At 41.8% G+C, this 25,994-nt stretch overlaps 1 protein-coding gene across 2 annotated transcripts in view; it reads left to right on the forward strand.

The window, feature by feature from the left end:
• Window positions 1-25,994, forward strand: part of ST8SIA6 (ST8 alpha-N-acetyl-neuraminide alpha-2,8-sialyltransferase 6) — a 219,061-nt gene that overhangs the window by 89,126 nt on the left and 103,941 nt on the right. For both annotated transcript variants that reach the window (XM_049881903.1, XM_049881904.1), the window contains exon 3: window positions 17,644-17,733. In XM_049881903.1, coding sequence (XP_049737860.1) covers window positions 17,644-17,733 — 90 coding nt within the window. The remainder of the gene's footprint in view (window positions 1-17,643; window positions 17,734-25,994) is intronic.

Genomic DNA, 25,994 nt, shown 5'->3' on the forward strand with positions numbered 1-25,994 from the left:
GTTCCCTCTTGGATTCCAGACGTGTGTGCAACCTAATTAGCATACACCGCCATTCTGAGAAGTACCCACCCCTTGAAAGAAGCCCACTAAATATTTGTTACTCTCTTGGCTCCACCAAATGCATATAAGCCCTACCCCCAGTCTTTTGGAGAGGCTTAGTCCCCCACTGACTCCTTTTGCTTGACTCAAGCAAAATAAAGCTTGCTGAAGGTAAAGTTTGTCTTTCGCATGCATTCTTACTTGGGAAAAGACAAGGACCCTTTGTGTCAGATTGGCAATTGGTAACAAAGTCACCGTACTCTTTATCAATTCAGACACATCTTAAACACTCTCATTCAGTGTGTTAAACAATAATTTTAACAAAATGGTAACATCATGTCTCATACAAATATGACAGTTATACTTCTTAAAGATTTATTTAACTCACTAATAAGGAAACTGGTGAGGTGTTAACACCAGTGCAAATGAGAATTCAAAGAGCAGACACATTTACGGTTGAGGAATACTGAGATGAATGTGTAACTCGAGGCAAAACTTGTTTTTCTACACCAGTAGGAATAGGAGGGAGTTGTCTCTCCAGTGGTTATCGGCATTTGCATGCCTATAAGCAAGAATGACCAGTATTTTGCATTGCTATCAGTTGTCTACAGTTTATAAAATTATAAAATAACTCCTATAGAATCAGATTCAGATAACCTGGAGGAGGTAGAGTGCTATAGACAATGAATAGCTCTCCATTGAAGGTCAAATATTTCCCTATAAGGGGAGGTGGAATAGCATAGTGCTTCAGAGTATAGATGTATTAATGTCTGCCTTCAAAACTCAATTCCACTTCCAACTGGTACAGCAACTTTGGGTTGTGATTTAATCTTTCAGTGCCTTAGTCCCCTCATCTATAAAATGGACGTAATGCTTATGTTCATTCATTGCGAAGAGTAAATTATATGACACATGTAAAGTGTTTAAAATAGTACCTCATACCTAATAACCATCCAATATATGTTGCTATTATGACAATTTTTTTCTCATCGAAAGCATTTTTTATTCATTGACATATAGTTGTTTCACGTGGGACCCTGATAATTATCATATAATTCTCTCTACGTGCTTTCTGTGTACAAAAATGATCTTCATTCTTAACTAGGAGGGCACATTGGAATTTTAACATAAAAAGATGTGATATTAGTATTAAAAACATATTCATTATATTCAATGTTTTCAAATTCAGAGCACAGAAAGGAAACGTCAAAACAGTCTTGGTTACATAGAGTAAGAAAATCTTGTTGGAGATGGGTTAAAAAGACTTAGAAACACTGCAATGTAGACAAATTCCACACTTACTTCTAAGCTTGCCTCAAGCGCCCAACAATCTCACATTTATGGAGCAGGGAAATGAGATACAGATGCTCCACTTGTTCTCTTCTGCTTGTTCCCAGTCTGCTCCTATTTTATCTCTACTTTGATAAAGACTCCATTTCTTATTTAGAACCCTACTGTTTCCCATCTTGATTTGAAGATTTAATAAATCTCCATGCCAGACTTGTCCTTTTGGTAACCCTCACTTCACCTTATCCAGGCAGTCAACGTTGTCTACCCTGCAGAACTCACACTTGCGATGGGCCTACCTGTTCCCCTTAGGGCAAGATTTGGAGTGGAGGGGACAGAAATGCAAAAGGGTAAAAGTCTCTTATATCCGCGTTACTATGAATTCTTCCTTTAACTATAGTGATGGGCAGTGACATTGTTAAAGGTGTAGGGAAACATTTGTGCTTCAGTGAAAAAGTATGAATTGTTTAGATTACATACCTCCAAGTTATCTGATTCTGATTCTGTGGAAGCTGTTTTACAACTCTGTGGGTTGTAGGTAATGTCCCTGAGTGGCACAGATGGTTTGAGCTCAACTACTAATTGAAAGGTTGGAAGTTTGAACCTACCCAGTGGTGCTCCAGAAAAAAGGCCTGGTGATTTGCTTCCATAAAGATTACAGCCAAGAAAACCCTGTGGAACAGTTCTGTTTTGTAACACGTGGGGTTTCCATGAATTGGAATTGACTCGATGGCAGTGGGTTTGGTTTGGGGTAAGTCAGAGGTAATTGATAGCAATGCACAGTAATTATTGTCTGAAAATATGCAAATTATGTCTGATATGGTCGATGTTCAATTGTCTTCCCAGCCTCCTGCCTTCAAATCAGTTTTGCCTCCATTTGTACATTCATCTCAATATTCCTGATCTATTAAACATGCCTATTCTTCCTGTTCTCTTTTGAACTGCTTATAACATCTGTTGAGGGTCATAATTTTACATTTTGGAAATCTATCTTTCAGCAATAAATGGGGAGAAGGAATGGATTATGGTAACTGATTTAGTAGTAGAGAGCTAGGTAATGAATCTTGGCCAAGGGTAGACAAAGAGAGATAAAAACCAAGTAAGTAGAGATAATTTTCAGAAGTTTTTGCAATTAATTGGCTGGAGTATTCATGTATAAGAGTGAAGTTTTATATAGTCATTTGAAAAGCAGTTCCTGTGTTTTAAATTAAATGACATCTACCAAAACAGAGATTCATGGTTTATTGCAATTGATGTAACTACAGAAAATACCCAGCTTTCGCTTCGCAAACTGTACATGTTGATGGTGCGTTTATTAGTGTGACTTCCCCACCAGACTGTTTGCTTCAAAGCAATGGGGACACTGTCTTGTTCACTGCTGTATCTCAAAAAAAGAAAAAAAAAGCAAGTGCTGTGGTGCCAACCCTGATTCATGGCAAGCCTATGTGTGTCAGAGTAAAACCATGCTCCACAGGGCTTTCAGAGGCCAATTTTTAAGAAGTAGATCACCCGGCCTTTCTTCCAAGGTGCCTCTGGGTAGACTTGAACCACCATCCTTTCAGCTAGCTGTTGAGTGCTTAGCCATTTGCACCACCCAGGAACATTGCTATATCTCCAGTACCCTCCATTATCTCTGACACATGGCATGTGCTCTATAGATATCTATTAAATGACTGAACGGAGAGGCAAGCCAGATCTGTCCCTCATCTTTGTAGGCACCAAACTTGGTTTCGTCAGTTTCTAAATAAGATTTGTGTTTGAAAAGCAGGTTGTTGTTAACCAAACTCACAAGAAGATGATTTATATACCAGAACGCACTTTCTCCTCACTTACCGACTATCTTGTTATTCAACATATCACATTTACAACAATAGTAAAAAACCGCCTATCTGACTGTTTTGTACATTAACGATATCTGGCAGTTGATTCTGCTTCCAGTAGTAAAGGTGGCACTGCCAATCCATGTCGTGAGGTGGCAATAGAAATTTGCAAAACATCATCATCAGGAGATTGAATATTGGTAAGAGGTGAGGCTCTGGGTAATCACATGTTTGATATACTTTTTTACAATTTTATCAGGATGAGAAGTATAAGGAAACTGGTTGGTTGGTCCTACTTTCACTAGACAAAGTGGTGAAAGAAAGAGATGAGCTCGGCATCAGAGTCAAAGCTAAAGGAAATAATCAGACTTTTGGGGGATTACTGGATATTGGCTATCTTAGTTACGTTGCTGTAACAGAAATACCACAAGTGGATGGTTTCAATAAACAGAAGTTTATTCTCTTACAGTCTAGTAGGCTAGAAGTCCAAATTCAGGGTGTCAGCTCCAGGGGAAGGCCTTTCTTCTCTGTCAGCTCTGGAAGAAGGTCCTTGTCATCAGTCTTCCCCTGGACTAGGGGCTTCTCCGTGCAGGAATCCTGGGTCCAAAGGATGCGCTCTCCTGGTGTTGCTTTCTTGGTGGTTTGAGGTCCCCATGTCTCTCTGCTCTCTTCACTCTTTTATATCTCAAAAGAGACTGGCTCAAGACACAATCCAATCCTGTAGATTGAGTCCTGCCTCATTAACCTAACTGCTGACTATTCCACCTCATTAACATCATAGAGGTAGAATTTACAACACATAGGAAAATCACATCAGATGACAAAATGGGGGACAGTCACACAATAGTGGGAATCGTGGCCTAGCCAAATTGATACACATATTTTGGGGGGACAAAATTCAATCCATGACACTGGCTCTGAACTGACACTATTTCCAGGAGACCCTTAACATCAATGCGATCCACTAGTCAGAGTGAGGGCATGTTAAGATCAGGTTATTAATGGAGTCTTAGCTCAAGTTTGTCTCACAGTGGGTCCAGTGGGTCCCTGAACCTATCCTGTAGTGATTTCCCCAGATCCAGAATGCATAATGGAATAGGTATACTCAGCAACTGACAGAACCCCCACATTGGATCCCTGGCAAATGGAGTAAGGGCTATTATGGTAGGAAAAGCCAAGTGGAAAGCCTTAGAATTGCTCTTTCCTAGGAATATAGTAAACCAAAGGCAATACTGCATTCCTGGAGGGATTGCAGAGGCTATGGCCACCGTCAAGGACTTGAAGGATGCAGGTATGGTAATTTATACCACATCTCCATTTGACTTGCCTGTTTGGGCTGTGCAAAAAAAAAAGATGGATCTTGAAGAATGACAGTGGATTATTGAAAACTTAACTAAGTGATGACTCCAATTGTAGCTGCTGTTTCAGATGTGGTTTCATTGCTTGAGCAAATGAACACATCTCCTGGTACCTGGTATGGAAACCCTGGTGGCATAGTGGTTAAGAGCTGCAGCTGCTAACCAAAAGGTCAGCAGTTCAAATCCACCAGGCACTCTTTGGAAACCCTGTGGGGTGGTTTTACTCTGTCCTGTAGGGTTGCTAGGAGTCAGAGTCGACTTGACGGCAGTAGGTTTTTTGGTACCTGGTATGCAGCTGTTGACCTGGCTAATGCCTTTTTCTCCATACCTGTTTCAAAGGACCACCTGAGGTGATTTGTCTTCCGCTGGCAAGGCCAGCAATACACCTTCACTGTCCTGCCTTAGAGGTATATTAGTTTTTCAGCCTTATGCCATAATTTAATCCACAAGGAACTTGATTGCCTTTCCCTTCCAAAAGACATCACACTGGTCCATTACATTGATGACATTATGTTGATTGTACCTAGTAAGGAAGAAGTGTCAATGACTCTGGACTTATTGATAAAACATATGAGTGCTAGAGGGTGGGAAAATTAATCAGATAAAAATTCAGATGCCTTCTACCTCAGTGAAATTTTTAGGGGTCTAGCGGTATGGGACATGTTGAGATATTCCATCTAAAGTGAAGGATAAGTTATTGCATCTGTCCCTCCCCACAACTAAAAAGTAGGCACAACACCTGGTGGGTCTCTTTGGATTTTGGAGGCAAAATTCTCATTTGGGTGTGCTACTGTGGTCTGGAAACCCTGGTGGCGTAGTGGTTAAGTGCTACAGCTGTTAACCAAGAGGTTGGCAGTTCGAGTCTGCCAGGCACTCCTTGGAGACTCTATGGGGCAGTTCTACTCAGTCCTATAGAGTCGCTATGAGTTGGAATCAATTCAACAACAATGGGTTTACTGTGGTCTATTGACTTGAAAAGCTGCTAGTTTTGAGTAGGGCCCAAAACAAGAGAAGGCTTTGCAACAGGTTCAGGCTGCTGTGCAAGGTACTTTGCCACATGGGCCATATGATCTGGCTAATCCAGTGGTTCTTGATGTGTCAGTGGCAGATAGAGATGTTGTTTAGACTCTTTGGAAGGCCTGTATTGGAGAATCACAGTGCATTTTGGAACAAAGCCCTAACATCTTCTGCAGATAACTACTTCCCTTTTGAGAAACAGCTTTTGGCTTATTACTGGGCTTTGGTAGAGACTGAACACTTAACCGTGAGCCACCAAGTCACCAGGCAGCCTGAGCTGCCCATATGGGTATTGTCTGACCCACAGAACCATAAAGTCAGATGTGCACAGCAGCACTCCATAGTTAAATGGAAGTAGTATATATGAGATTGGGCCCAAGCAGGACCTGAAGGCACAAGCAAGTTGCCTGAGGAAGTGGCCCAAATACCCATGCCCTCCACTCCTGTCACATTACCTTCTACCTCCCAGTCTGTACCTGTGGCTTCATAGGGAGCTCTTTATGATCAGTTGACTGAGGAAGAGAAAACTCGTGCCTGGGTTACAGATGGTTCTGTGTGCTATGCGGGCACCACTCAAAAGTGGACAGTGGCAGCACTATAGCCCCTTTCTGGGATCTCCCCGAAGGACAATTGTAAGAGGAAATCCTCCCATCGGGCAGAACTTTGAGCAGTGCGCCTGGCTGGAAGGAGAAATGACCAGATGTGCAACTGTGTACTGATTCATGGGCTGTGGCCAGTGGTTTGGCTGGATGGTCAGGGACTTGGATGGAACATAATTGGAAAATTGGAGACAAGGAGATGTGGGGAACAGGTATGTGAATAGATCTCTCTGAATGGGCCGAGGAAGTGAAGGTATTTGGGTCTGACATGAATGCTCACCAAAAGGTAACCTAAGCGGAGGAGGATTTTAATAATCAAGTGGCTAGGATGATGTGTTCTGTGAAAATCAGTCATCCTCTTTCTCCAGCTAGTCCTGTCATTGCCCAAAGGTCTCATGAAAAAAGCGGCCATGGTGGCAGGGATAGAGGTTATCAGTGGGCTCAGCAACATGAACTTCCCCTTGTCAAGGACGACTTGACTGCAGCCACCGCTGAGTGCCAAATCTGCCAGCAGCAGAGACCAACACTGAGTCCCCAGTATGGCACCATTGCTCGAGGTGATCAGCCAAAAACCTGGTGGTAGGGTGATTACCTTAGACCACTTCCATCATGGAAAAGGTAGCATTTTATTCTTACTGGGATAGACACTTACTCTGAATATGAATTTGCCTTCCCTGCACTCTGTGCTTCTGCCAAAACTACCATTTATGGACTTACAGAATACCTTATCCACTGTAAAGGTATCCTACACAGCATTGCCTCAGATCAGGGAATTCACTCCACAGCAAATGAAGTGCAGCAATGGGCCCATGCTCATGGTATTCACTGGTCTTACCATGTTCCACACCATAGAACAATGGAATGGCCTTCTAAAGACCCAGTTATGGCACCAGCTAGGTGGCAGTAGCTTGCAGGGTTGGGGCAGTGTTCTCTAGAAGGCTGTATATACTCTAAACCAGCATCCAGTATATGGTGCTGTTTCTCTCATAGCCAGTATTCACTAGTCCAGGAATCAAGGGGTGAAATTCAAAGTGGCACCACTCACTATTACCCCTAGTGACCTATCCCCATGACCCTATGCTCTGCAGGTCTATAGGTCTTCATTCCAAAGGGATGCATGCTCCCACCAGGAGTCCCAACACTGATTCCATTGAACTGGAAGTTAAGAATGCCACCCAGCCATGTTGGGCTCTTCATGCCTCTGGATCAGCAGCAAAGAAGGGTTACTGTATTGGGTGGCGTGACTTATCCTGATTATCAGGGGGAAATAGTGTTGATGTTACATAAGTGAGGTAAAGAAGAATGTGTCTGGAATACAGGAGATCCCTTAGGGCATCTCTTAGTACCACCATGCCCTGTGACTAAAGTCGATGGAAGACAACACCAACCCAATTCTGACATGACTACTAATGGCTCAGACTCTTCAGGAATGAGGGTTTGGGTCACCCCACCAGATAAAGAGCCATGACCAGCTGAGGTGTTTTCTGAGGGCAAAGCAAATACGGAATGGGTGGTGGAAGAAGATAGTTCTAAATACCAGTTATGACCACTTGACCATGTACAGAAACAAGGACTGTAATTATGAGTATATCTTCCTTGATGTGTGCATAAAGTATTTCTTTTTTTTTTCTTATAAAATATAAGATGTAAACAGGGATAGTGCATTTTTGATTGTACATGTGTGCAAGTATGACTTTAGAGATTATGTGTGGTTTAAGGAGATGTGTACAGGTGCCAAGTTGACAAGGTGTGGACTGAGATGTTAAGATTGTGTGTCAAATTGACTGAGCCGTGATTCTCAGTGGTTTGGCAGTTATTTAATGATGTAATCACCCCCATGATGAGATCTGCTATGAGCATTCAGTCAGGTGAAATGGCTTGTGTCCAGTATGTATGAACTTTCTGATAAAGCTTGCTGGTTTTTGCTTGCTCTGGATCCTGCATTCAGCTTGTCATCATCTGGCCTTCCATTCTTGGGATTCTAGCCAATGGCTTGCCATATTGCTTGCCAATCTTGAGCTCTGTTGGCCTCTGCAGCCTGTAAGCCAGCAGGCTGCCATCTGAGCTGCTGATCTTGGGTTCATCAGTCCCTGAAGCTACATAAGTCAGCAGGAGCCTGATGCCTGACCCAAGGACTTGAGACTTCTAGCTTCCACGACTTTGTGAGCCATTTCCTTGATATAAATCTCTCTCTCTTTCTCTATGTGTGTATCTATAGGTAGGTAGGTAGATAGATATAGAGATATGTACACGTTTTACTGGTTTTGCTTCTTTAGATAACCCAGCCTAAGACAACCACTAAAAGCTGGAAGAGGCAAGGAGTGGATTCTCCTATAGAGGCTACTGAAGGAGTGTGGCATTGCTGACCCTTGATTTCAGGCTTCTGGACCCCAGAATTATGAGGGAATAAAATCCTGTTGTTTTAAGCTATTAGGTTTGTGGTAGTTTGTTACAGCAGCCACAGGAAATTAATATAGATGTTTTACTTGTCCAGCATTTACTTGCATTACTTTAAAGTCATGCTCACGAGGTAACATTATCTTTATGGTTTAGATATCCTTGTCAGTGCCACCAAGTACTGATGGCATTATTTTGTAAGGATCCAATCACTTGTTTCCTTTAAAGCATATTCTTTGCATGTCAGACTCAATTTTTATTATTTTGCAGTAACTGTTGTGTTCTCTAAGCTTCTTTCTACTCTATAAAATCTTGCCAGGTGGCCTTGTACAGTGATCACTTTCAATTCAAGAATGACTTCTAAGACCAATTTTTAAAAAGAAAATTGGCCACGTCAAAAATGTGAGCAGACATGCTTGTTTTTCTGTATCACTCTCCCAATCTTACTAAAGTTTTTTTTTTTTTTTTTTTCTTGTCACACTGAAGTGAGGAAAATGTGCCCTTTGCCTGAAGGCTTGGTTGTGAATATCAAACAAACAAATCTATAATTAAATAGTAAAAGCAACCAGATTCCATAATATAACATTTGTAAGGAATGAAAACAGAGAAATTTGTACCATTTAATGGTTTGCAAACTGTCAGTCCACCATCCATCTGTCACTTTGTCATACTGTGATGGTTTGCATGTTGTTATGATGCTGGAAGTTATGCCACTGGTATTTAAATCACCAGCAGGTTTCAGCAGAGCTTTCAGACCAAGACAGACGAGGAAGAAAGGCCTGGTGATATACTTCTGCATATTAACCAGTGAAAACCCTATGGATTACAACAAAATAGCATTCTACACTGGAAGATGAGCTCCTAGGTTGGAGGGCTTTCAAAATACACAGCAGTCACAACAATGGACTTGAGCTTACCAATGGTTATGAAGATGGCACAGGACCCGGTGCTGTTTTGTTCCATTGTACATGAGGTTGCCATGAGTTGGAGCTGACTCAACAGCAACTAACAACAACAACAGCAACAACAAACTGTCGGTAAAAGACAAGGATGGACACACGGGCAGGGGACAGACCCTGGATGGCTTTTTATGTCCAGCTAAGGAGTTTGATTATGTCCTGAGGGTGGTGGGAGTCATGGAAGGTTTTAAGTAGAGAAATGACATGATCAAATGTGCATGCTAGAGAAACAACCTTGGAGGGCACTGAGAATGGATAAAAGGGAAAAGAGGTGGATTGAGATTGCTTAGAGAAAACAGGCTGAGAAGACGAGTCCTGAAGACAGAATCCTTGGGAATACCAGCTTTAAAAGTACAGGCAGAACGAGAACCAGGTGGAACACCAACTTTATGAATTGGTCCAAGAAAGAACCTGCAAAAGGACCCTGAATGGCAGTCAGATGTAGATGAACATGGAGAAAGGGCTGTGATGGAAACCCAGTGAGGACCAGTGGTCAGTGGTTCAGATACTACCGGGAGGTAAAGAAAGAGTGCTAAACTAGCCCTTGGATTTGGTGATGTTTTTCCAGAATGGCTTTGGTGGATTTGTAGGTGAAGAAAAGACACATCAGTGGGTTGAAATTTGAGTGAAAGTAAGGCAATAGGTAGAGGAAAATAGCACAGTGACTTGTTTGCTTTTGGTTTTGAGGTGGGAAAGAATGGAGCATCAGAAGGAGACAGTGGTATGGAAAGGATAAAGATTCAGTCAAGAGAAAAGGCACGGGATGGGCCTGGATCTTAGAGGAGAAAGGATGGTAGGGCATGAGCAGGCAGATTATCTTTTTGTAAGAGGAAAGACTTCTTTCTCTGAGATGGAAAGGTAGGATAGTTTGTAGGTAAAGATTAATCCACACTGGCAGCATCGTTTTTCTCTGAAATAAAAAGCTTGATTAAATGTGAAGTTAGGAGGGCAGGGAAGGGGTGAGGACAGTAGGAGAACAGTGAAGGTATAGAATAGTTATTGAGGGAAATGGAAGAGGGAATTGCTGGGGACATGTAATAGAATTGTCAAAATGTATAAATGGTCTAGCTGAAGTGGACACCATGAATTTTTCAAGGCACCAGCCCACCCACCTGCGTGATTTTCTCCAGCAGCCCTCAGGAGTCAGGTATAGGAGTGTAATCTGCCAGGGACTGTATCGCTCTATTATTGAAAGTTGGATGTGACAGGATGTCAAGGGAGCAGAGGATTGAGAGTGCCGGAAAGATGTTACAAATACTTCAGATGGGCGGACAAGCAATCTTGCACAGTGACAGGTGAGCAGCGGATTGTGATCTTACAATGGAGCAATTAAAGAGGCATTGGCAGAGCAGGTAGAGCCATCTCATCTTGCTGGCCCGGAAGTCTTAAGCCCTGACTCGGTCCACCAGGTCCTACCAGGTGTCCGGTGGGATGTCAGCTGTTCTTCCATGACATGTCTGTGGAGGCACTCCCAACTGTATAGTTTTGCTACTTCATATGGGGGCTGATCCTTTTCTCTGGCTCAGCTAATTTTGATAAGAAGTTTCTCAAAGTGATTTAACCAGAAAATTGAAATAAAATATAGATTAAAAAAACAGAATTCTTTTTTTTTTAATTGCACTAATAACACCTTATTTTATTCCAATTTCAGTACAGTTTATACTTTAAAACAATTTTTTAAAATTGTACTTTAGATAAGGTTTACAGAACAAACTAGTTCCTCATTAAACAGTATACGTATTATTTTATGACATTGATTAACAACCCCACGACATGTCACCACTCTCCCTTCTTGACCCTGGGTTCCCTATTACCAACTCTCCTGTCCCCTCCAGCCTTCTAGCCCTTGACCCTGGGCTGGTGTGCCCCTTTGGTCTTGTTTTGTTTTATGGGCCTGTCTAATCTTTGGTTGAAGGGTGAACCTCAGGAGTGAGTTCATTACTGAGCTAAAAGTGTGTCTGGGGGCCATACTCTTGGGGTTTCTCAGAAAACAGAATTCTTATTTTGAGCTCCGCAAGAGCCTAGCCTGAGGGTTTTTGGCTATTAGAGTTTACCTGGCAGCTCTTTGACCCCAGTTCTTTTCTTCCCCAAGACCCAGCTTCTTAGACCATTAACTTGAGTTAGTTTTAGATGGGTCCTTCTCATTCATATTCTGGAGTTCTACTTGAATAGGAGCTCCCTGGCAGGAGGCTGTGATACACTTCACAGCTGTAGCATCCTTGGCCATCCCAACTTCTCCCTGACATCCTGTCCTTTTAGTCAGCATAGGACATTTCCGCTTGATCCTTATGATCTTTCCTTGGGTTACTAATCAGCTTCTGACTGTGTTACCATAACCTCTGTCCCACCAGCTTGTCTCTGACTCTGAGTCTTTGGAATTCCTACTTTAAATCAGTTTATCTCTGTCCTCAGAGCTATGTCTCCAAGTCAAAGAGTAAGGAGGATTCAATCTAACGTCTTCATGTGCAAGTAGGTGCCAACCTCTCGGGGTCTGACTCTCTCAACTCGGAACTGAGAAGGGTTCTTCTTTTCCTCTTTCCAGAGCTTGTAACTCCTGTGTGGTTCTCCTGATGAGTTAGACCTAAGAGACATCTAATTCTCACAAATTTACACAACAGAGAAGACTGGCTTACTCCAAATGAGCAGTTTAGCCTTCTTCCTGGTAGGGGAGGGAGGGATTCTAGCTCCTTCCCCTTCTCTAAGCACTCCTGGTATCTCTTCTTTTAAACATTTGAAGCTTATGAAATTAGTGCATGTGAATATTTTAACACTATCCTAGATAGGTTTTAATGATACTAGATGGAAAGGAAGAAAGATATAAAGGCATATTGAATGAAAAGAGGACAGGAGACACACAAAGGCAAAGAGAACCAAAAGGGCTTCCCTTTCTGCTCCTTTCACAGTTAAGTGACTTCCTATAGATGGGAGACACTTCTGACCCCTCTGGTAACATCAGTTACCAAAGACGTCAGAAGGTTTGAGGAAATAATACAATAATGAGTTTAAGAGAATAAGAACACAACATTTATTTAGTGACTTCTGTATGGCAGGTGTTTTTATTCATATCCCACTTAATCACTGTAATTTTTTATTGGCAAGGATTTTAAGAAAGAAAACTGTAGGCTCAAAAGGCTTAAGTCAGAGATGTGGAGCCGCGTTCAGACTCTGGACATACTGATTGCAGAGACCTCAGTTTTTCCGTGAATTCACTCTGTCATCTCCGCTTTTACCCCAGAGACGGTCTTATTGGTGCCTGCTTGTCACAATTTCACAATTCAGTATTGCAAAGCCATCGTAATTCAAAACACTGTGGGCTTGGTAATTCACTTCGTTAATGGTGCTGCCTGAAGAAAATATACAGCAAATTAGAAATAAACAAATCCTTGAAAAGTATGATAATACATTCAGAAAGCACCAAAGGTGAAGTATGTAGACAGAATGAGAGAGGCAGGAAGGAACTGGGGCAGGGGAGAAATCATGTCTGGATTAATAGGGATTTGTGATCCTGTCCGTATTCTGTAAACAGTGTTTTTGGAAAACGTTTCTGAGAAAGATTGAAGAATTAATTATGAATCCGTCTTGTTTATAGCTTTATGTTGTACCTCCCTCTCCCTTACCTCCCTCATCCAATTTATTACCAAGTCCTGACAGTCTTGCCTCTAGAGTATGTCTCATGTGCCTGTTTCCCTTCATTGTGACTGACACAAGTGGGGCACGATCTTCCCACGCACAACTGCATCCAGGTCTTCCCCCTTTCTGGACACACACAGGAGGATTGCTCTTTTCTGCCTCCCACTTTGGGGCCAGGTGGGCATATGCCTATTTCTCCCCAATGGATCATAAGTAGAAGTGACAGTATCACTTTTAAGCTAAAGCATTCAGATGCATGGGGAGACCTTCAAGGATTTTCTTCTTCTGCCATGGCAATTGTGAAAGTAAGTGTTGAGATGACAGTGCCACAAGACTGAAGCAGTCTGGGTCCCTAAACCACAGCTGCCCTAGAAAGCCACCCAGACACACAGTGGACTTTTCACAGGCAAGAAACAAACCTGGGTTTCGTAAAGCATCTGAGATCTTAGTGTTTTTTGTTTTTTTTTTTAATTGCATCATAGCCTCTTCCATCCTGTCAAGTAAAACAAGCTGCCATCATCTCTCTTCTGGAACTCTGCAGCAACCTTACTGTTATGAGTTGAATTGTGTCCCCCCAAAAATATGTGTCAACTTGGTTAGGCCATGATTCCCAGTATTGTGTGGTTGTCCTCCATTTTGTGATTGTAATTTTATGTTGAGAGGATTAGAGTGGGATTGTAACACCACCCTTACTCAGGTCACCTCCCTGATCCAAGGTAAAGGGACTTTCCCTGGGGTATGGCCTGTACCAAGTTTTATCTCTCAAGGGATAAAAAGGAAAAGGAAGCAAGCAGAGAGACGGGGTCCTCATACCACCAAGAAAGCAGCACCAGGAGCAGAGTACTTCCTTTGGACACAGTGGTATGAATTGAGGACATCATACCACCAAGAAAGCAGCACCAGGAGCAGGGCACATCCTTTGGACACAGAAACTCCTCGACCAGGGGAAGATTGAGGACAAGGACCTTCCTCTAGAGCTGACAGAGAGAGAAAGCCCTCCTCTGCAGCCAGTGCCCTGAATTTGGACTTGTAACCTACAAGACAGTGAGAAAATAAATTTCTCTTTTTAAAGCCATCCACTTGTGGTATTTCTGTTATGGCAGTACTAGATGACTAAGACAGGTACTTTCCTACTTCACTGGTATCAGTGTCAGCGTTCTCCAGAGAAACATAACCAATAACACACACACACACACACACACACACACACACACACACACACAAATAAAAAGATTTATTTTGAGGCATTGGCTCATGCAGTTCTGGGGGCTGGCAAACCTAAAATGTGTAGGGGACGCAACAGACTGGAAGCTCAGGTGGGGTTGATGTAGCAGTTGCAGGTTTGAAGTACACAGCACAGGCTGGCAAGCTGGAAACTCAGACAGAATTTTATGCTGCAGTCTTGAGGCAGAATTTCTGCTCCTCTAGGAAACCTCAGTTTTTGCTCTTGAGCCTTCCAACTGAGTGGATGAGACCACATTATTAAGGGTGATCTCCTTGATTTAAAGTCAACTGATTGTAAATGTTGACCACATCAACAAAATACCTTCACAGAAACACCTCCATTAGTGTTTGATTAAATAACTGAGTACTATGAGTTGGAATCAGTTCAACAGCATTGGGTTTGGTTTGGTTTTGGTAGCCTAGCCAAGTTGACACATAAAACTAACCACCATATCCCCCCTGCTGTCATTTCTCTGCAAAGCAGTCATAATGAACTTTTAAAAACTTCAATCGGATCACATCACTGTCCTGTCCAAAACCTTCCGCTGCCCCCTCTTGTTATTAGGATAGACTCCAAAATTTTTAATTTGGGTTACTAGGCCTCTATGCTGTGGTAAACTCCAAGCACTATTTGGCCCTGAAGCTTTTGCCCCACAGGCCTTCTTTCCATTCCCCAAACATTCCAGACTGCTCCTTGTTCTGGAACTTCTGCACACACTTTCTATTCTGCCTGGAATCCCTCCTCCCCTTCCCAAAGTTCACCTAGCTAACTAGTATCACTCAGTATAAATAGGTCTCCCTGTTACCCTTCCCATTGCACCCACTGATTGTTCTTAATAATGCCTGATCACCATTCATAATCGTACATCACCATCTCCTAGGCATCCTGTGCCTGGCTCCATCCCATAAGAGGTTCTCAATAAATACCTTCAGAATGATTAAATAAATGTGTTAACATGTTGTACCATGTCTTAGTTTCCCATTGCTGCTGTAATAGAGCTACCATAAGTGAGTGGCTTTAAAGAACAGAAACTTATTTTCTCACAATTCCAGAGGCTAAAAGTCCAAGTCAGGGTCTCAGCTGTGTCAGTTCCTTTCTTGTTGGTAGCCCCAGGCATTCCCTCATTCCTTGGCTTATAGACAGTCCTCACATGGCATCTGCCTTGCCCCGTGTGTGTGTCTCTGTGTCAGTTCTTTTTATAACTCAGAAGTGATTAGATTTAGAACCCACCCTACTGGGGTATGATCTATTTAACATAACAAAGAAAACCCTATTTCCAAACAGAATTACATCTAAAGGTACAGGAATTAGGATTCCAATGCATACTTTGGGGGAACACAATTTAATTCATAACATACAGAGATATACAGTAAGTCAGAGTTGTAAGTTGTATGTGTTATTTTTGAAGTGTCAGGAAAAAAAAAGATAATTGAACACTAACTGTATAAGCATGATGCCAAGTACTTTGCATTGTTTTACATAACGTGACATTACCTTTATGAGGTAAGCACTATTATCCTCACTTTAGAGATATGGAAACTGATGGAAAACTGATACGTGGAGCAGTTAAATAACATGCTATGTCCATCACCATCACTTATCTGTCAGCTTGTCGTACTGGGGTGGATTCTGTTTTGCTGTGATGCTGGAAGCTATGCCACCAGTCTTTCAAATACTACCAGGGCCACCCTTGGTGGACAGTTTTAGTGGAGCCTCCAGACTAAGACAGACTACGAAGAGGGACCTAATAATCTACTTAAAAAAAATCAGCTGGTGAAAACCTTATGAATATGAATGAATAGCAGTGGAACATTGCAGATGTGCTGCAATAGACCCCTTTAAAGTGTTAAAAAGCAAGAAATGTCACTTTGAGGACTAAGGCGCACCTGACCTAAGCCATGGTATTCTCAATTACTTCATATGCATGCAAAAGCTGGACAATGAATAAGGTTAAAACTGAAGAAGAATTGATGCCTTTGAATTATGGTATTGGTGAAGAATATTGAATATAACATGGGCTGCCAGAAGAATGAACAAATCTGTCTTGGAAGAAGTACAGCCAGAATGCTCCTTATAGAAACGAGGATGGCGAGACTTCGTCTCATGTTATCAGGAGGGACCAGTCCCTGCAGAAGGAGATCATACTCGGTAAAGTAGAGGGTCAGTGAAAAAGAGGAAGATCCTCAACAAGATGGATCGACACAGTGACTGCAACAATGGACTCAAATATAGCGATGATTGTGAGGATGGCATAGGACCAGGCAGTGTTTTGTTCTGTTGTTCATGGGGTTGCTATGAATTGGAACTGACTCGACAGCACCTGAGACCACCAACATGTCCACGAGGCTCATTAGGCCGTCAAACTCCATGACCTGTGTTTTAACCATACTTTTTGATCTGGTTTAGTTCCAACTCTAATTTTGCAAGTTTATTTAAAAAAATAGTAACACACCCTTATATCACAGCTATTGTAACAATCAAGTAGCCACCTTGTGCCCTTTATACAGAGACTGTACATACCTGCATGCTTCCTACCAGAGATAACATCTTTTCAAAATCAAGGCTAAGTCCCTGGATGGTACAGTTAACTCGGTTGGCTGCTAACCAAAAGGTTGGAGGTTTGAGCCCACTCAGATGTACCTCGGAAGAAGGTCCTGGTTATCTACTTCTGAAAAATCGGCCATTGAAAACCCTGTGGAGCACAGTTCTACTGTGACACACGTAGGGTCACCATGAGTCAGAGTTTGATTCAACAGCAATTTTAATTATATATACAATGATTAAAATTATTTAATAGCTTGTTCCTTGTAAATGTTGTTGCTAGGTATGGTTGAGTCAGTTTTGGCTCATGATGACCCTGTTTTTAAGTTGCAGAATAGGACTGGACCGTAGGGTTTTCTAGGCTCTAATCTTTACAGGAAATTTACAGGAACGGATCACCAGGTCTCTCTCCCACAGAGCCACTGCGTGGGTCCAGACCACCACCTTTTGGTTTGCAGCTGAGCATTCAAATGTTGTGCCAACAGAGCTCCTTTCCCTGTAAGTACTAACCTCAAAATATGACAACCTGAAAATATAAAGTCTTGAATATAAATTTCTTTTTTGTTTGACTCTATAGTGTAAGCTTTTTTTTTTTTTTTAATTTAGTCCCCTCAGAGGTGAAAATACCAATTCCCTTTGCCATAGAGAAATCCAATAATGGAACGAAAATCAATTTCATTTGGGCACCCTTTATCAATTAAATCTGATTTTTGTTAACAATATTTTATAAGCTCTCCTTTTAAATCAATCTTTTTATCTTTCACAAAACAGCACGTATCTGAATGAGAAGTCACTCCAACTGATAGAAAAATGCAAAAATCTGCAAGATGGTGTTGAGTCTTTTTCTAAGAAAATGAAAGGGTAAGTTCTGCTCTTCACATTTAATTTAATTTAAAAATAACTGTTTTGTATTCGAAATGTTTCATAGCATCTTTGGAATCATTTCGCAAATATGACAGAGTTCATTCACACGCTTGATAGTTGAGCTCTGAGAAGTGTCTGTGGGTGAGGAGGGGGCTGAACAGTGCAGGCCAGAGTCAGACCCTGGCAACTGGACTCAGTTTATCTGTCCCTGGACACACATTTACTGAAAGCATCATGTAGATTTACTGGCTAAGCTTTTATGGGCCATCAAGGCTTTTGAGGATCTGATAAGCATTCTGAACCCTATCCTAGGAAAAATGCATACTTGCACAAAATTTTACTTACAGTTTTGGAAGGTTAACGAATTCCTCTCCAGTCCCAGCTGTGGTACGTCCCCAACTTGCCAACCTCTGCTTATAGAGAGTTTACCACACCATAATCTTCAAACAGGGGAAAAAGCGCTAAACTTCCTCCATGGAAGAGCCACTGGTGGCTTGAGATTCTGATGTGGGAGGCACTGCTTTAATTGTACCTATAATAACCAGAGTCTAATAGCTCTGGTGGAAACCCTGGTGGCATAGTAGTTAAGTACTACGGCTGCTAACCAAAGGGTCGGCAGTTCAAATCCTCCAGGCGCTCCTTGGAAACTCTATGGGGCAGTTCTGCTCTGTCCTATAGGGTCGCTATGAGTGGGAATCGACTCGACGGCACTGAGTTTGGTTTTCTGGTTTTTAACAGCTCTCGTGGTGGTTCAGTGTTAGAATTCTCACCTTCCATACAGAAGACCTGGGTTCGATTCCTGGCCAATGCACTTCATTCACAGCCACCACCCATCTGTCACTGAAGGCTTGCATGTTGCTGTGATGCTAAACAGGTTTCAGTTGAGCTTCCCTACTAAGATGGTCTAGGAAGAAAGGTCTGGTGATCTACTTCCAAAAATTAGCCAGTGAAAACCCTACAGGTCACAACAGTTCAATCCACAACCAATCATGGAGATGAGGCAGAACTGGGTCCATTTTGTCCCGTTCTGCATGGGGTCACCACAAGTCAGGTGTATGCGGGAAGGCGGAACCCTGGGGTCATGCCTGCTGGCTCCCTCAAAGGGAGTAACCTGAGTTTCATTTGCTGTATATTGCCTGACAGAGTTTGAAGACTGGCCAGGATAAGAGGTGCAGCTGATTTCCTTATGGCCATCCCTTGCAAGGAAGACTCACTAACCTTCCCTCATCTATATTTTTCTCTTCCTAATTCTCTCTCTCTCTCACACACATACACGTGCACACATGCATACACACCTCTTCCTCTTTTAATTTTAAAAATAATGTTTGTGAGAGGATGGAGTCAAGCAGCTGCCTACAATCCATTCACCCCCTTCACTGGGGGAGCAGGAGGATGACCCCAGGGAAAAAGAAACAAAAGGAGGTAACTGGTCTAATCTCTTGCTTAGTTGGACTAAATAGACTAAGGATATTTGCTCTGAGGAAAAGACCTTATCTATTGAATGTCCCTAGCAGGATGATCCCTGGCTAAGGTATTACTTACAGTAAATGGAACTCAGGATCCATGAGGAAGGTCTCCCTGGAGAATGGTACGTAGGTTGTCCAATTCTCTAGGTATAAAAGGGAGATGTTTCATAATTTAAACACTCTCGCTATGCAAGGAACCCCATGGACCTCACATGAGACCTCACCTATTATTCTGGGCCGGAGGTGTACGTCTGACACAGAAGGAAGGATGGGAGCTACCCTTGATGTTCCCGGCTTCTCTCTGCTTTGTCTGAGCCTCTTGATTACCCGAGTCCTTGAAATTACTAGAATCTCCCTTTTGAGTAAGTCTGATTTCACCATCCAATTTTGTATGTTAGCTCTGTTTATTACAAAAGGATGGCCCTATTAATTTTCTTTTACTGAAATATCAACTGATGGACAGAATAATAGTGTGTTAGAAGTGAAAGGGAATCTGAAAGGGTATCTAGTTTGGTATCCTATGCAGTGTTTAAATTCCCTGATGAGATTCCTGTCAGGGGGTCATGCAGCTTTCTCTATCTATGCAAACTCAGGTATTCGGTATTTCTTTGTCCCTCGCTTTCTTAAGTAGCAGCCATAATTGTTAGTTCTTCTTTATTGTGTTTCAAAATCCCTCTCCTTTCACTTCCACTCCTAATCTCTTTTATAAATCCCTTTTATGAAGATAACAATCATATTCCCCTGGCTAAATATTCTGACTGTCCGATCTTTTTCATATTATGTAAACTGTCAATTTTCCATGTCATTTTAGAAATATTTTGAAAATATTCCACATTTTCAACATGTCTCTTAATATATGGCACTGAGAATGGAACAAAATACTGAAAGTAAAAACTGGCCTACAGAGTAAATTAATTGCTTTCCTCCTGGACATTCACTGGTATAAAATTTCAGAGTCTGTGCTGTTGCAGCTTTGGTGTCCTCATTTGTTAAATCGGGACTGTAACATGTATTAATTCAACAAGCAATGATTGGATGGCTGCTACTGTGTTCTACTATGTTCTGTGCTACTGGCTGTGACTTTAAAGAATGAGGAGAGGCCACCTAGAAAGAGAGTAAGAAGAGCATACTGGGTCTTCTAAGTCACAACAAGCAGTTTGGATTTTATTCTAAGTGCAGTGAGGAGTCAGTGTAAAGTTTTAACTGGCAGTGTGCCATGATCTGAGACAGGTTCTAAAAGGATCACTCTCATGTCTGTGCAGAGAATGGATTGGAGAGGATGGGAATAGATGGGAAGTGGAGATTTCACTTAGGAGACCACTGTGGTGCCAGGCAAGAGGTGATGATGTTAGTCATACCATCTTCCGGTCTACCTTGCTCTGATTGTTTGTGTGAACAGTATTAGAAGTTTTGTCAAATGGTTACTGAAATCTGGATGTATGATGTCTGATGCATTGCCATTGTTATTTTTTATATTTTTTACTTTTGGTTCTCTTGGAAGAACATAAGGTTAGCCTCCAGTGACTGGTTTTGGGTGATCCATCACTGGTTCCCAGTGGTTGCTGTTTCATTTTCTGAGAACCTTAGCGACTGTATTTGGCAAGAAACCTTCAAGTCTGTGTTTTATGTTTAGTTTTCAACAATTAGATGTTTTTCTTGTGTTTGTACGCTTTCATTAGGGCCCTGTCTTAGTTCCCTAGGGCTGCCATAATAAAATACTACAAAATGAGTGGCTTTAAAGAACAGAAATTTATTGCCTTACAGTTCTGGAGGCTGGAAGTCAGAATTCAGAGTGTCAGAAAGGCCAGCTCTCTATCAACTGTAGGGGAAGAGCCTTCCTTGACTCTTTGAGCTTCTGCTACCTCCGGATGTTTCTTGGCATTTCTTGGCTTGTAGTTGTATCTTCACAAGGTGTCTTCTTCCTGTGTGTGACTCTGTCTGTACATGTCTTTCTTGCCCTTTATAAGACACCACTCAGAAGGGTTTAGGATTAGGACCTACTATACTCTGATATGACCTCGTTAACTTAACTGATAACAGAAGAAAAACCCTGTTTCCAAACAAGGTCACATTTACAAGTACAGAGGTTAGAATTTCAACATATCATTTGGGGGGACACAATTTAATCCACAGTAGGCCTCCGCTAGATAGGTACTTAAGATCACCAGGCCATCCTTTATCTCTGCCTCTTTCTTTTGGGAAGCTTATGAGGAGAGAATGAAAAAAGCAAAGATTAAACTACAGCGATGCTTTCAGGAAACATAAAGGCTGGTAGACGAAAGTGTTGAAACCAGGGGACAACTCCTGCAAGACTCAGGGGCCCCATCACCAGGATAAACTGACTGAGAAGTTCTATGATGTACCACATTTTCTGCGACCTACAGCAGTGGCCTTAACTTTTTAGGTATGACTCCTCCAAGTCATTTGTAGTATTTGTGTACCTGTCAGAGATTTCAGGCCCTGCATCCACATGCAAGAATTCCCAAAGCTAAACTAGGAAGCCCCTAAGCTTACTAGAGAAATGCATCATGGTGCTGTGTATCCTCTGTTTGCTCCACCTGACCCACTTCCTATCCCTCACTGTAGTTTAGTCTTTGGCTTTGTATGCCCCAGGAGGCTGAGCTACATGGGCTTTAGCAACAGGCCCCTTTGTACTTGGCTTCCTTTGGATTTGACCAAGAAAGAGAGGAAGGAGAATGAGTTTGGGGTATTTAATCTCCCAATTCCCCCTAAGTTTGCAGCAATTTAGTTACATCCTATCACCTGAGGCATCACTGACCGAAGGCCCTGGCTTTTCTTAGGTATCTTTCTCTCTCTCTCCACCTCTCTGTTTCTCTCTCCCTATCCCCGCCTCTCTCTTCTCTCTCCATTCCCTCTAGTGGACCCTCAGCCTAGGGATATTATTGTTGCTGCCAGCTGCTGTTGAGTCAGCCCCGATTCACGAAGAACCCATGCACAACAGGATCAGAACGTTGTGATCCATAGGACTTTCACTGGCTGATTTTTTGGAAGTGGATCTCCAGACCTTTGTTCCTAATCTGTGTTAGTTTGGAAGCTCCACTGAAACCTATTCAGTATTATAGCGACATGTAAACCTTCACTGACAGACAGGTCATGACTGCACATGAGGTATATTGGCTGGGAATTGAACTCGCGTCTCCCACATGGAGGGCAAGAATTCTACCACTGAACCGCCACTATTCCCCAGCCCAGAGATAAACTGCTATTATCCCCAGTAGTCATCAGTCGAAATCAACTGGACAGCAGTGGGTTTTGGTTTTTTGGTAGTACTGCACTTGAATTTCTCTCTGTTCTGCCAGATTTTTGGGAATAGTCCCTTAAGCTCTCTTCAAAGGACCCTAGCTCGCTACAGATTGGCTAGAATTAACAGTTTGGAAAATGCTTCTTTTCATACACAATAAATTCCTTGAATTGCAGGACCGACTTAGAGTAGCCCATGACTTAGAGATGGACTGCATATCTGGTTTCATCATGCTGGTGCCGTTGTTTGGTTTGTTATTTGTTGAGTGTGCTGGTGCTGGACTTTTTGTGAAGCTTTTCCTGAGGGTCTCTAAATCCAAACCTCTTGCAGTACCCTTCATATGAGACATTTGGCACAATGATGCAAAAAAAAGTAGAACTTGAAAAAAATCAGTCCTTTCTCTACTGTACCCTGTGAAAACTGGTTGTACTCCTTGCTTGGTGTGTTAGTTCCTGGAGCGGCTGTAACAAAGTACCACAAGCTAGGTGACTTAAAACAACATATTTTGTTCTCCTACAGTTCTGGAGACTAGAAGTCTGAAATCAAGGTGTCAATAGAACCACACTCTCTATGAAGGCTTTAAGGGAAGAATCCTTCCTTGTCTCTTCCAGCTTCTGGTGGTCCCAGGAGCTCCTTGGTTTGTGGCAGCATAACTCCAACCTCTGCCTCCTTCTTCACATGGCCATCTTCCCTGTGGGTCGGTCTGTGTCTGTGTCACTTCTCTTTTTATAAGGACACAAAACAGATTAGGACCCTGTCATGGATTTAATTGTGCCCCCCCAAAAAATATGTGTCATCTTAGTTAGTCCATCATTCCCAGTATTGTGTGAATGTCTACTATTTTGTCATCTGATGTTATTTTCCTATGTGTTGTAAAACCTACCTCTCTGATGTTGATGAGGTGGGATTAGCGGCAGTTACGTTAATGAGGCAGGATTCAATCTACAAGATTAGGTTGTGTTTTAAGTAAATCTCTTTTGAGATATAAAAGGGAGAAGTGAGCAGAGAGACAGAGAGACCTCATACCACCAAAAAACAAAAGCCAGGAGAATATCGTGTCCTTTGGACCTGGGGTCCGTGCTCAGAGAAGCTCCTTGACCTGGGAAGATTGATGACAAGGACCTTCCCTGAGAGCCAACAGAGACAGAAAGCCTTCCAAGGGAGCTGGCACTCTGAATTTAGACTTCTAGTCTCCTAGACTGTGAGAGAATAAATTTCTCTTTGTTAAAGCCATCTGCTTGTGGTATTTCTGTTATAGCAGCACTAGATAATTAAGACAGATCCACCCTACTCCAGCATGACTCATGTTAACTAATCACATCTACAAAGACCCTATTTCCAAACAAGGCCACATTCACAGGTACTGGCAGTTAAGACTTCAACACACCTTTTTGGGGGACACAACCCAACCCTTAACACCTGGCATGTGAATCAGTGTGTGAAGCTTGCCTTGACTCTCTTCAGCTCTCACTTTGATATTAATGGTTTTTGCTCCCCAGTGTGACAAAAGTTCTCCACCTAAGGATGATCAATATCTGTACATGGTAGCTAAGGACCGGAGTCAGCAGAGAAGGAAAATCCTTGAATCCTAGAAGTTACTTTTTTTGAGGCAGAGAATTTTCCAACTCTTTTATGTGCGTCAACCAAAGTGGTTAACTGCAGCATGCTAATGAGAATGCCTGTGCATATGCTCTCATGTTTGTGCTCTCATTTTTTTTCTCTGTTGTTTTATATTTCATGCTAAGACCTTTTCTCAGCTATTCTTTAGGAGGATGCCTTTCCATTATGCAATTTTCAGCTAGCTCATGTAATTAGCCTGCCCTGGTATTCTGTTCCGGAAAGGTCTAGAGAGAACAGGGATGAATTGCCCATTGTTATGAAAGTGTTGTTTTGCACACAGGAGACTAATTTTTTTGGTTGTATTGTCTATTGTAAGGAATTATTAGTTCTGTGGCCAGAGCTTTTAAAGTTACAGTGCATGATAGAGAAAGCTATTCAGTGTATGCTGATAAAAAGTACTTCATTCTCTTAGAAATAATTATTTAGCCTTACTTTTGTCATGGTCTGTTGAAGACTTAGAATTTTCTCTTTCTTCAGCCAGTTTGTCCCTTTCAGAGTGCTAACGCAGAATTTAGGAAGACAGACTTATAGAGGGAGGGAAACAGTGCTCTTTTTCTCCACTAGTCTTGATTATTTTTTTAAATCCTTTCAAGACCCAATTATTTTCTGCTTTGAATTTTATGTTGATACTACATGTTTTCATTAATGGAAGCTTGCTCACTCCTTGAGTGTGTCTGAATTTTTGGTAGGTAGTGTGGATTTTTTTTCTTGCCCCTTCCCACAAGCTTACCTTTAGAGTCCAGTGGGACAAACATTGCCCCACTAATTCTTTACACCCCCCAAGTCCACTGGGACATTTGTGTCCCAAATACAAATTTTCAGAATTTCTATTTTTCCTACGAAAAATTCAGACACCTATTACAATATCCTGTAAAAACAGTAATTTGTGGCAGATGCCCGTTTCTTCAGTTTCAAACAGTCACAAAGGCCCCCACCTTTCGGCAGTATGCACTATTAGTGGGAAAGCAGCTTCCTAATAAAACTGAGAGGTGGAAAACATTGGTAGGCAACTGTATATCCCAATGGTCATGAAAAGGTTTTAAATAGAGAAAATTCAAAAATTAAAGTTGGCCATTAGGAGAACAAGTTAGATAGAGCATTACATATTACAATTCTTTGTTTTCTCATTTAGACTGTGAACTCCAGTGAAGGTAGGAACAGTGCCTTGTTCAAAGTTCTATCCCCAGTACCTATCACAGGGCTCAGAACACAGTAGTTGCTCAATAAATATTTGTTGAAAAAACAAATGAAAGAACAATTTTTTTTCATGTCTAATTTCTAGGTCTCGATAAAATTATCCATAAATTCATAAATTCAGCTTCTTTTTAAAATCAATTTTTAACTTTTCTAACTCTATTTGGGGTCTGCGGTTTTCTTGTTTTGTTTGTGTTTTTTTACCCCCCTACCTCATTCTTTTTTCCTGAATTTTTCTCTGTAGTCCAACCCAATCCTTTCCACCAGGTTATCTTCCACATAAAATATTATACTGTACAAAAAATGCTTTATATAGCCATCTTATCACTGATAGGTTGCTCATTTTTCTGTATGGTAAACTTGTTATTTTAAGTCTTTTTTCTGTTTATAGTTTTATAAAATGACTATATGGGTATCAAGGCTGCTCCTCTTAGTTCTCACTGCTTCAGACAATGAATTGGTTTTTCTGAGATTAGATGCTGACCCAGGATGAACTCATTTCCCTTGCCTTGGATTTTTCTGGCTCTGTTGTACCTTTTCTTCCTTGTCCTCCTCTCCCATTTTCCCAGAGAATCTCAGATTCCAAGAAAACATAAGTTCATATTTGTTCAGTTTCCACCATTTGGTCAGTGTGAACAAACGGCTCAAACAAAATCTCCCAAAACTCAGTGTCTTAACACAAAAATTTTATTCTGTCTCATACAGTGTCTAATAGA

Source organism: Elephas maximus, chromosome 4 (genome assembly GCF_024166365.1).
Source record: "Elephas maximus indicus isolate mEleMax1 chromosome 4, mEleMax1 primary haplotype, whole genome shotgun sequence".
Lineage (NCBI taxonomy): Eukaryota > Metazoa > Chordata > Mammalia > Proboscidea > Elephantidae > Elephas > Elephas maximus.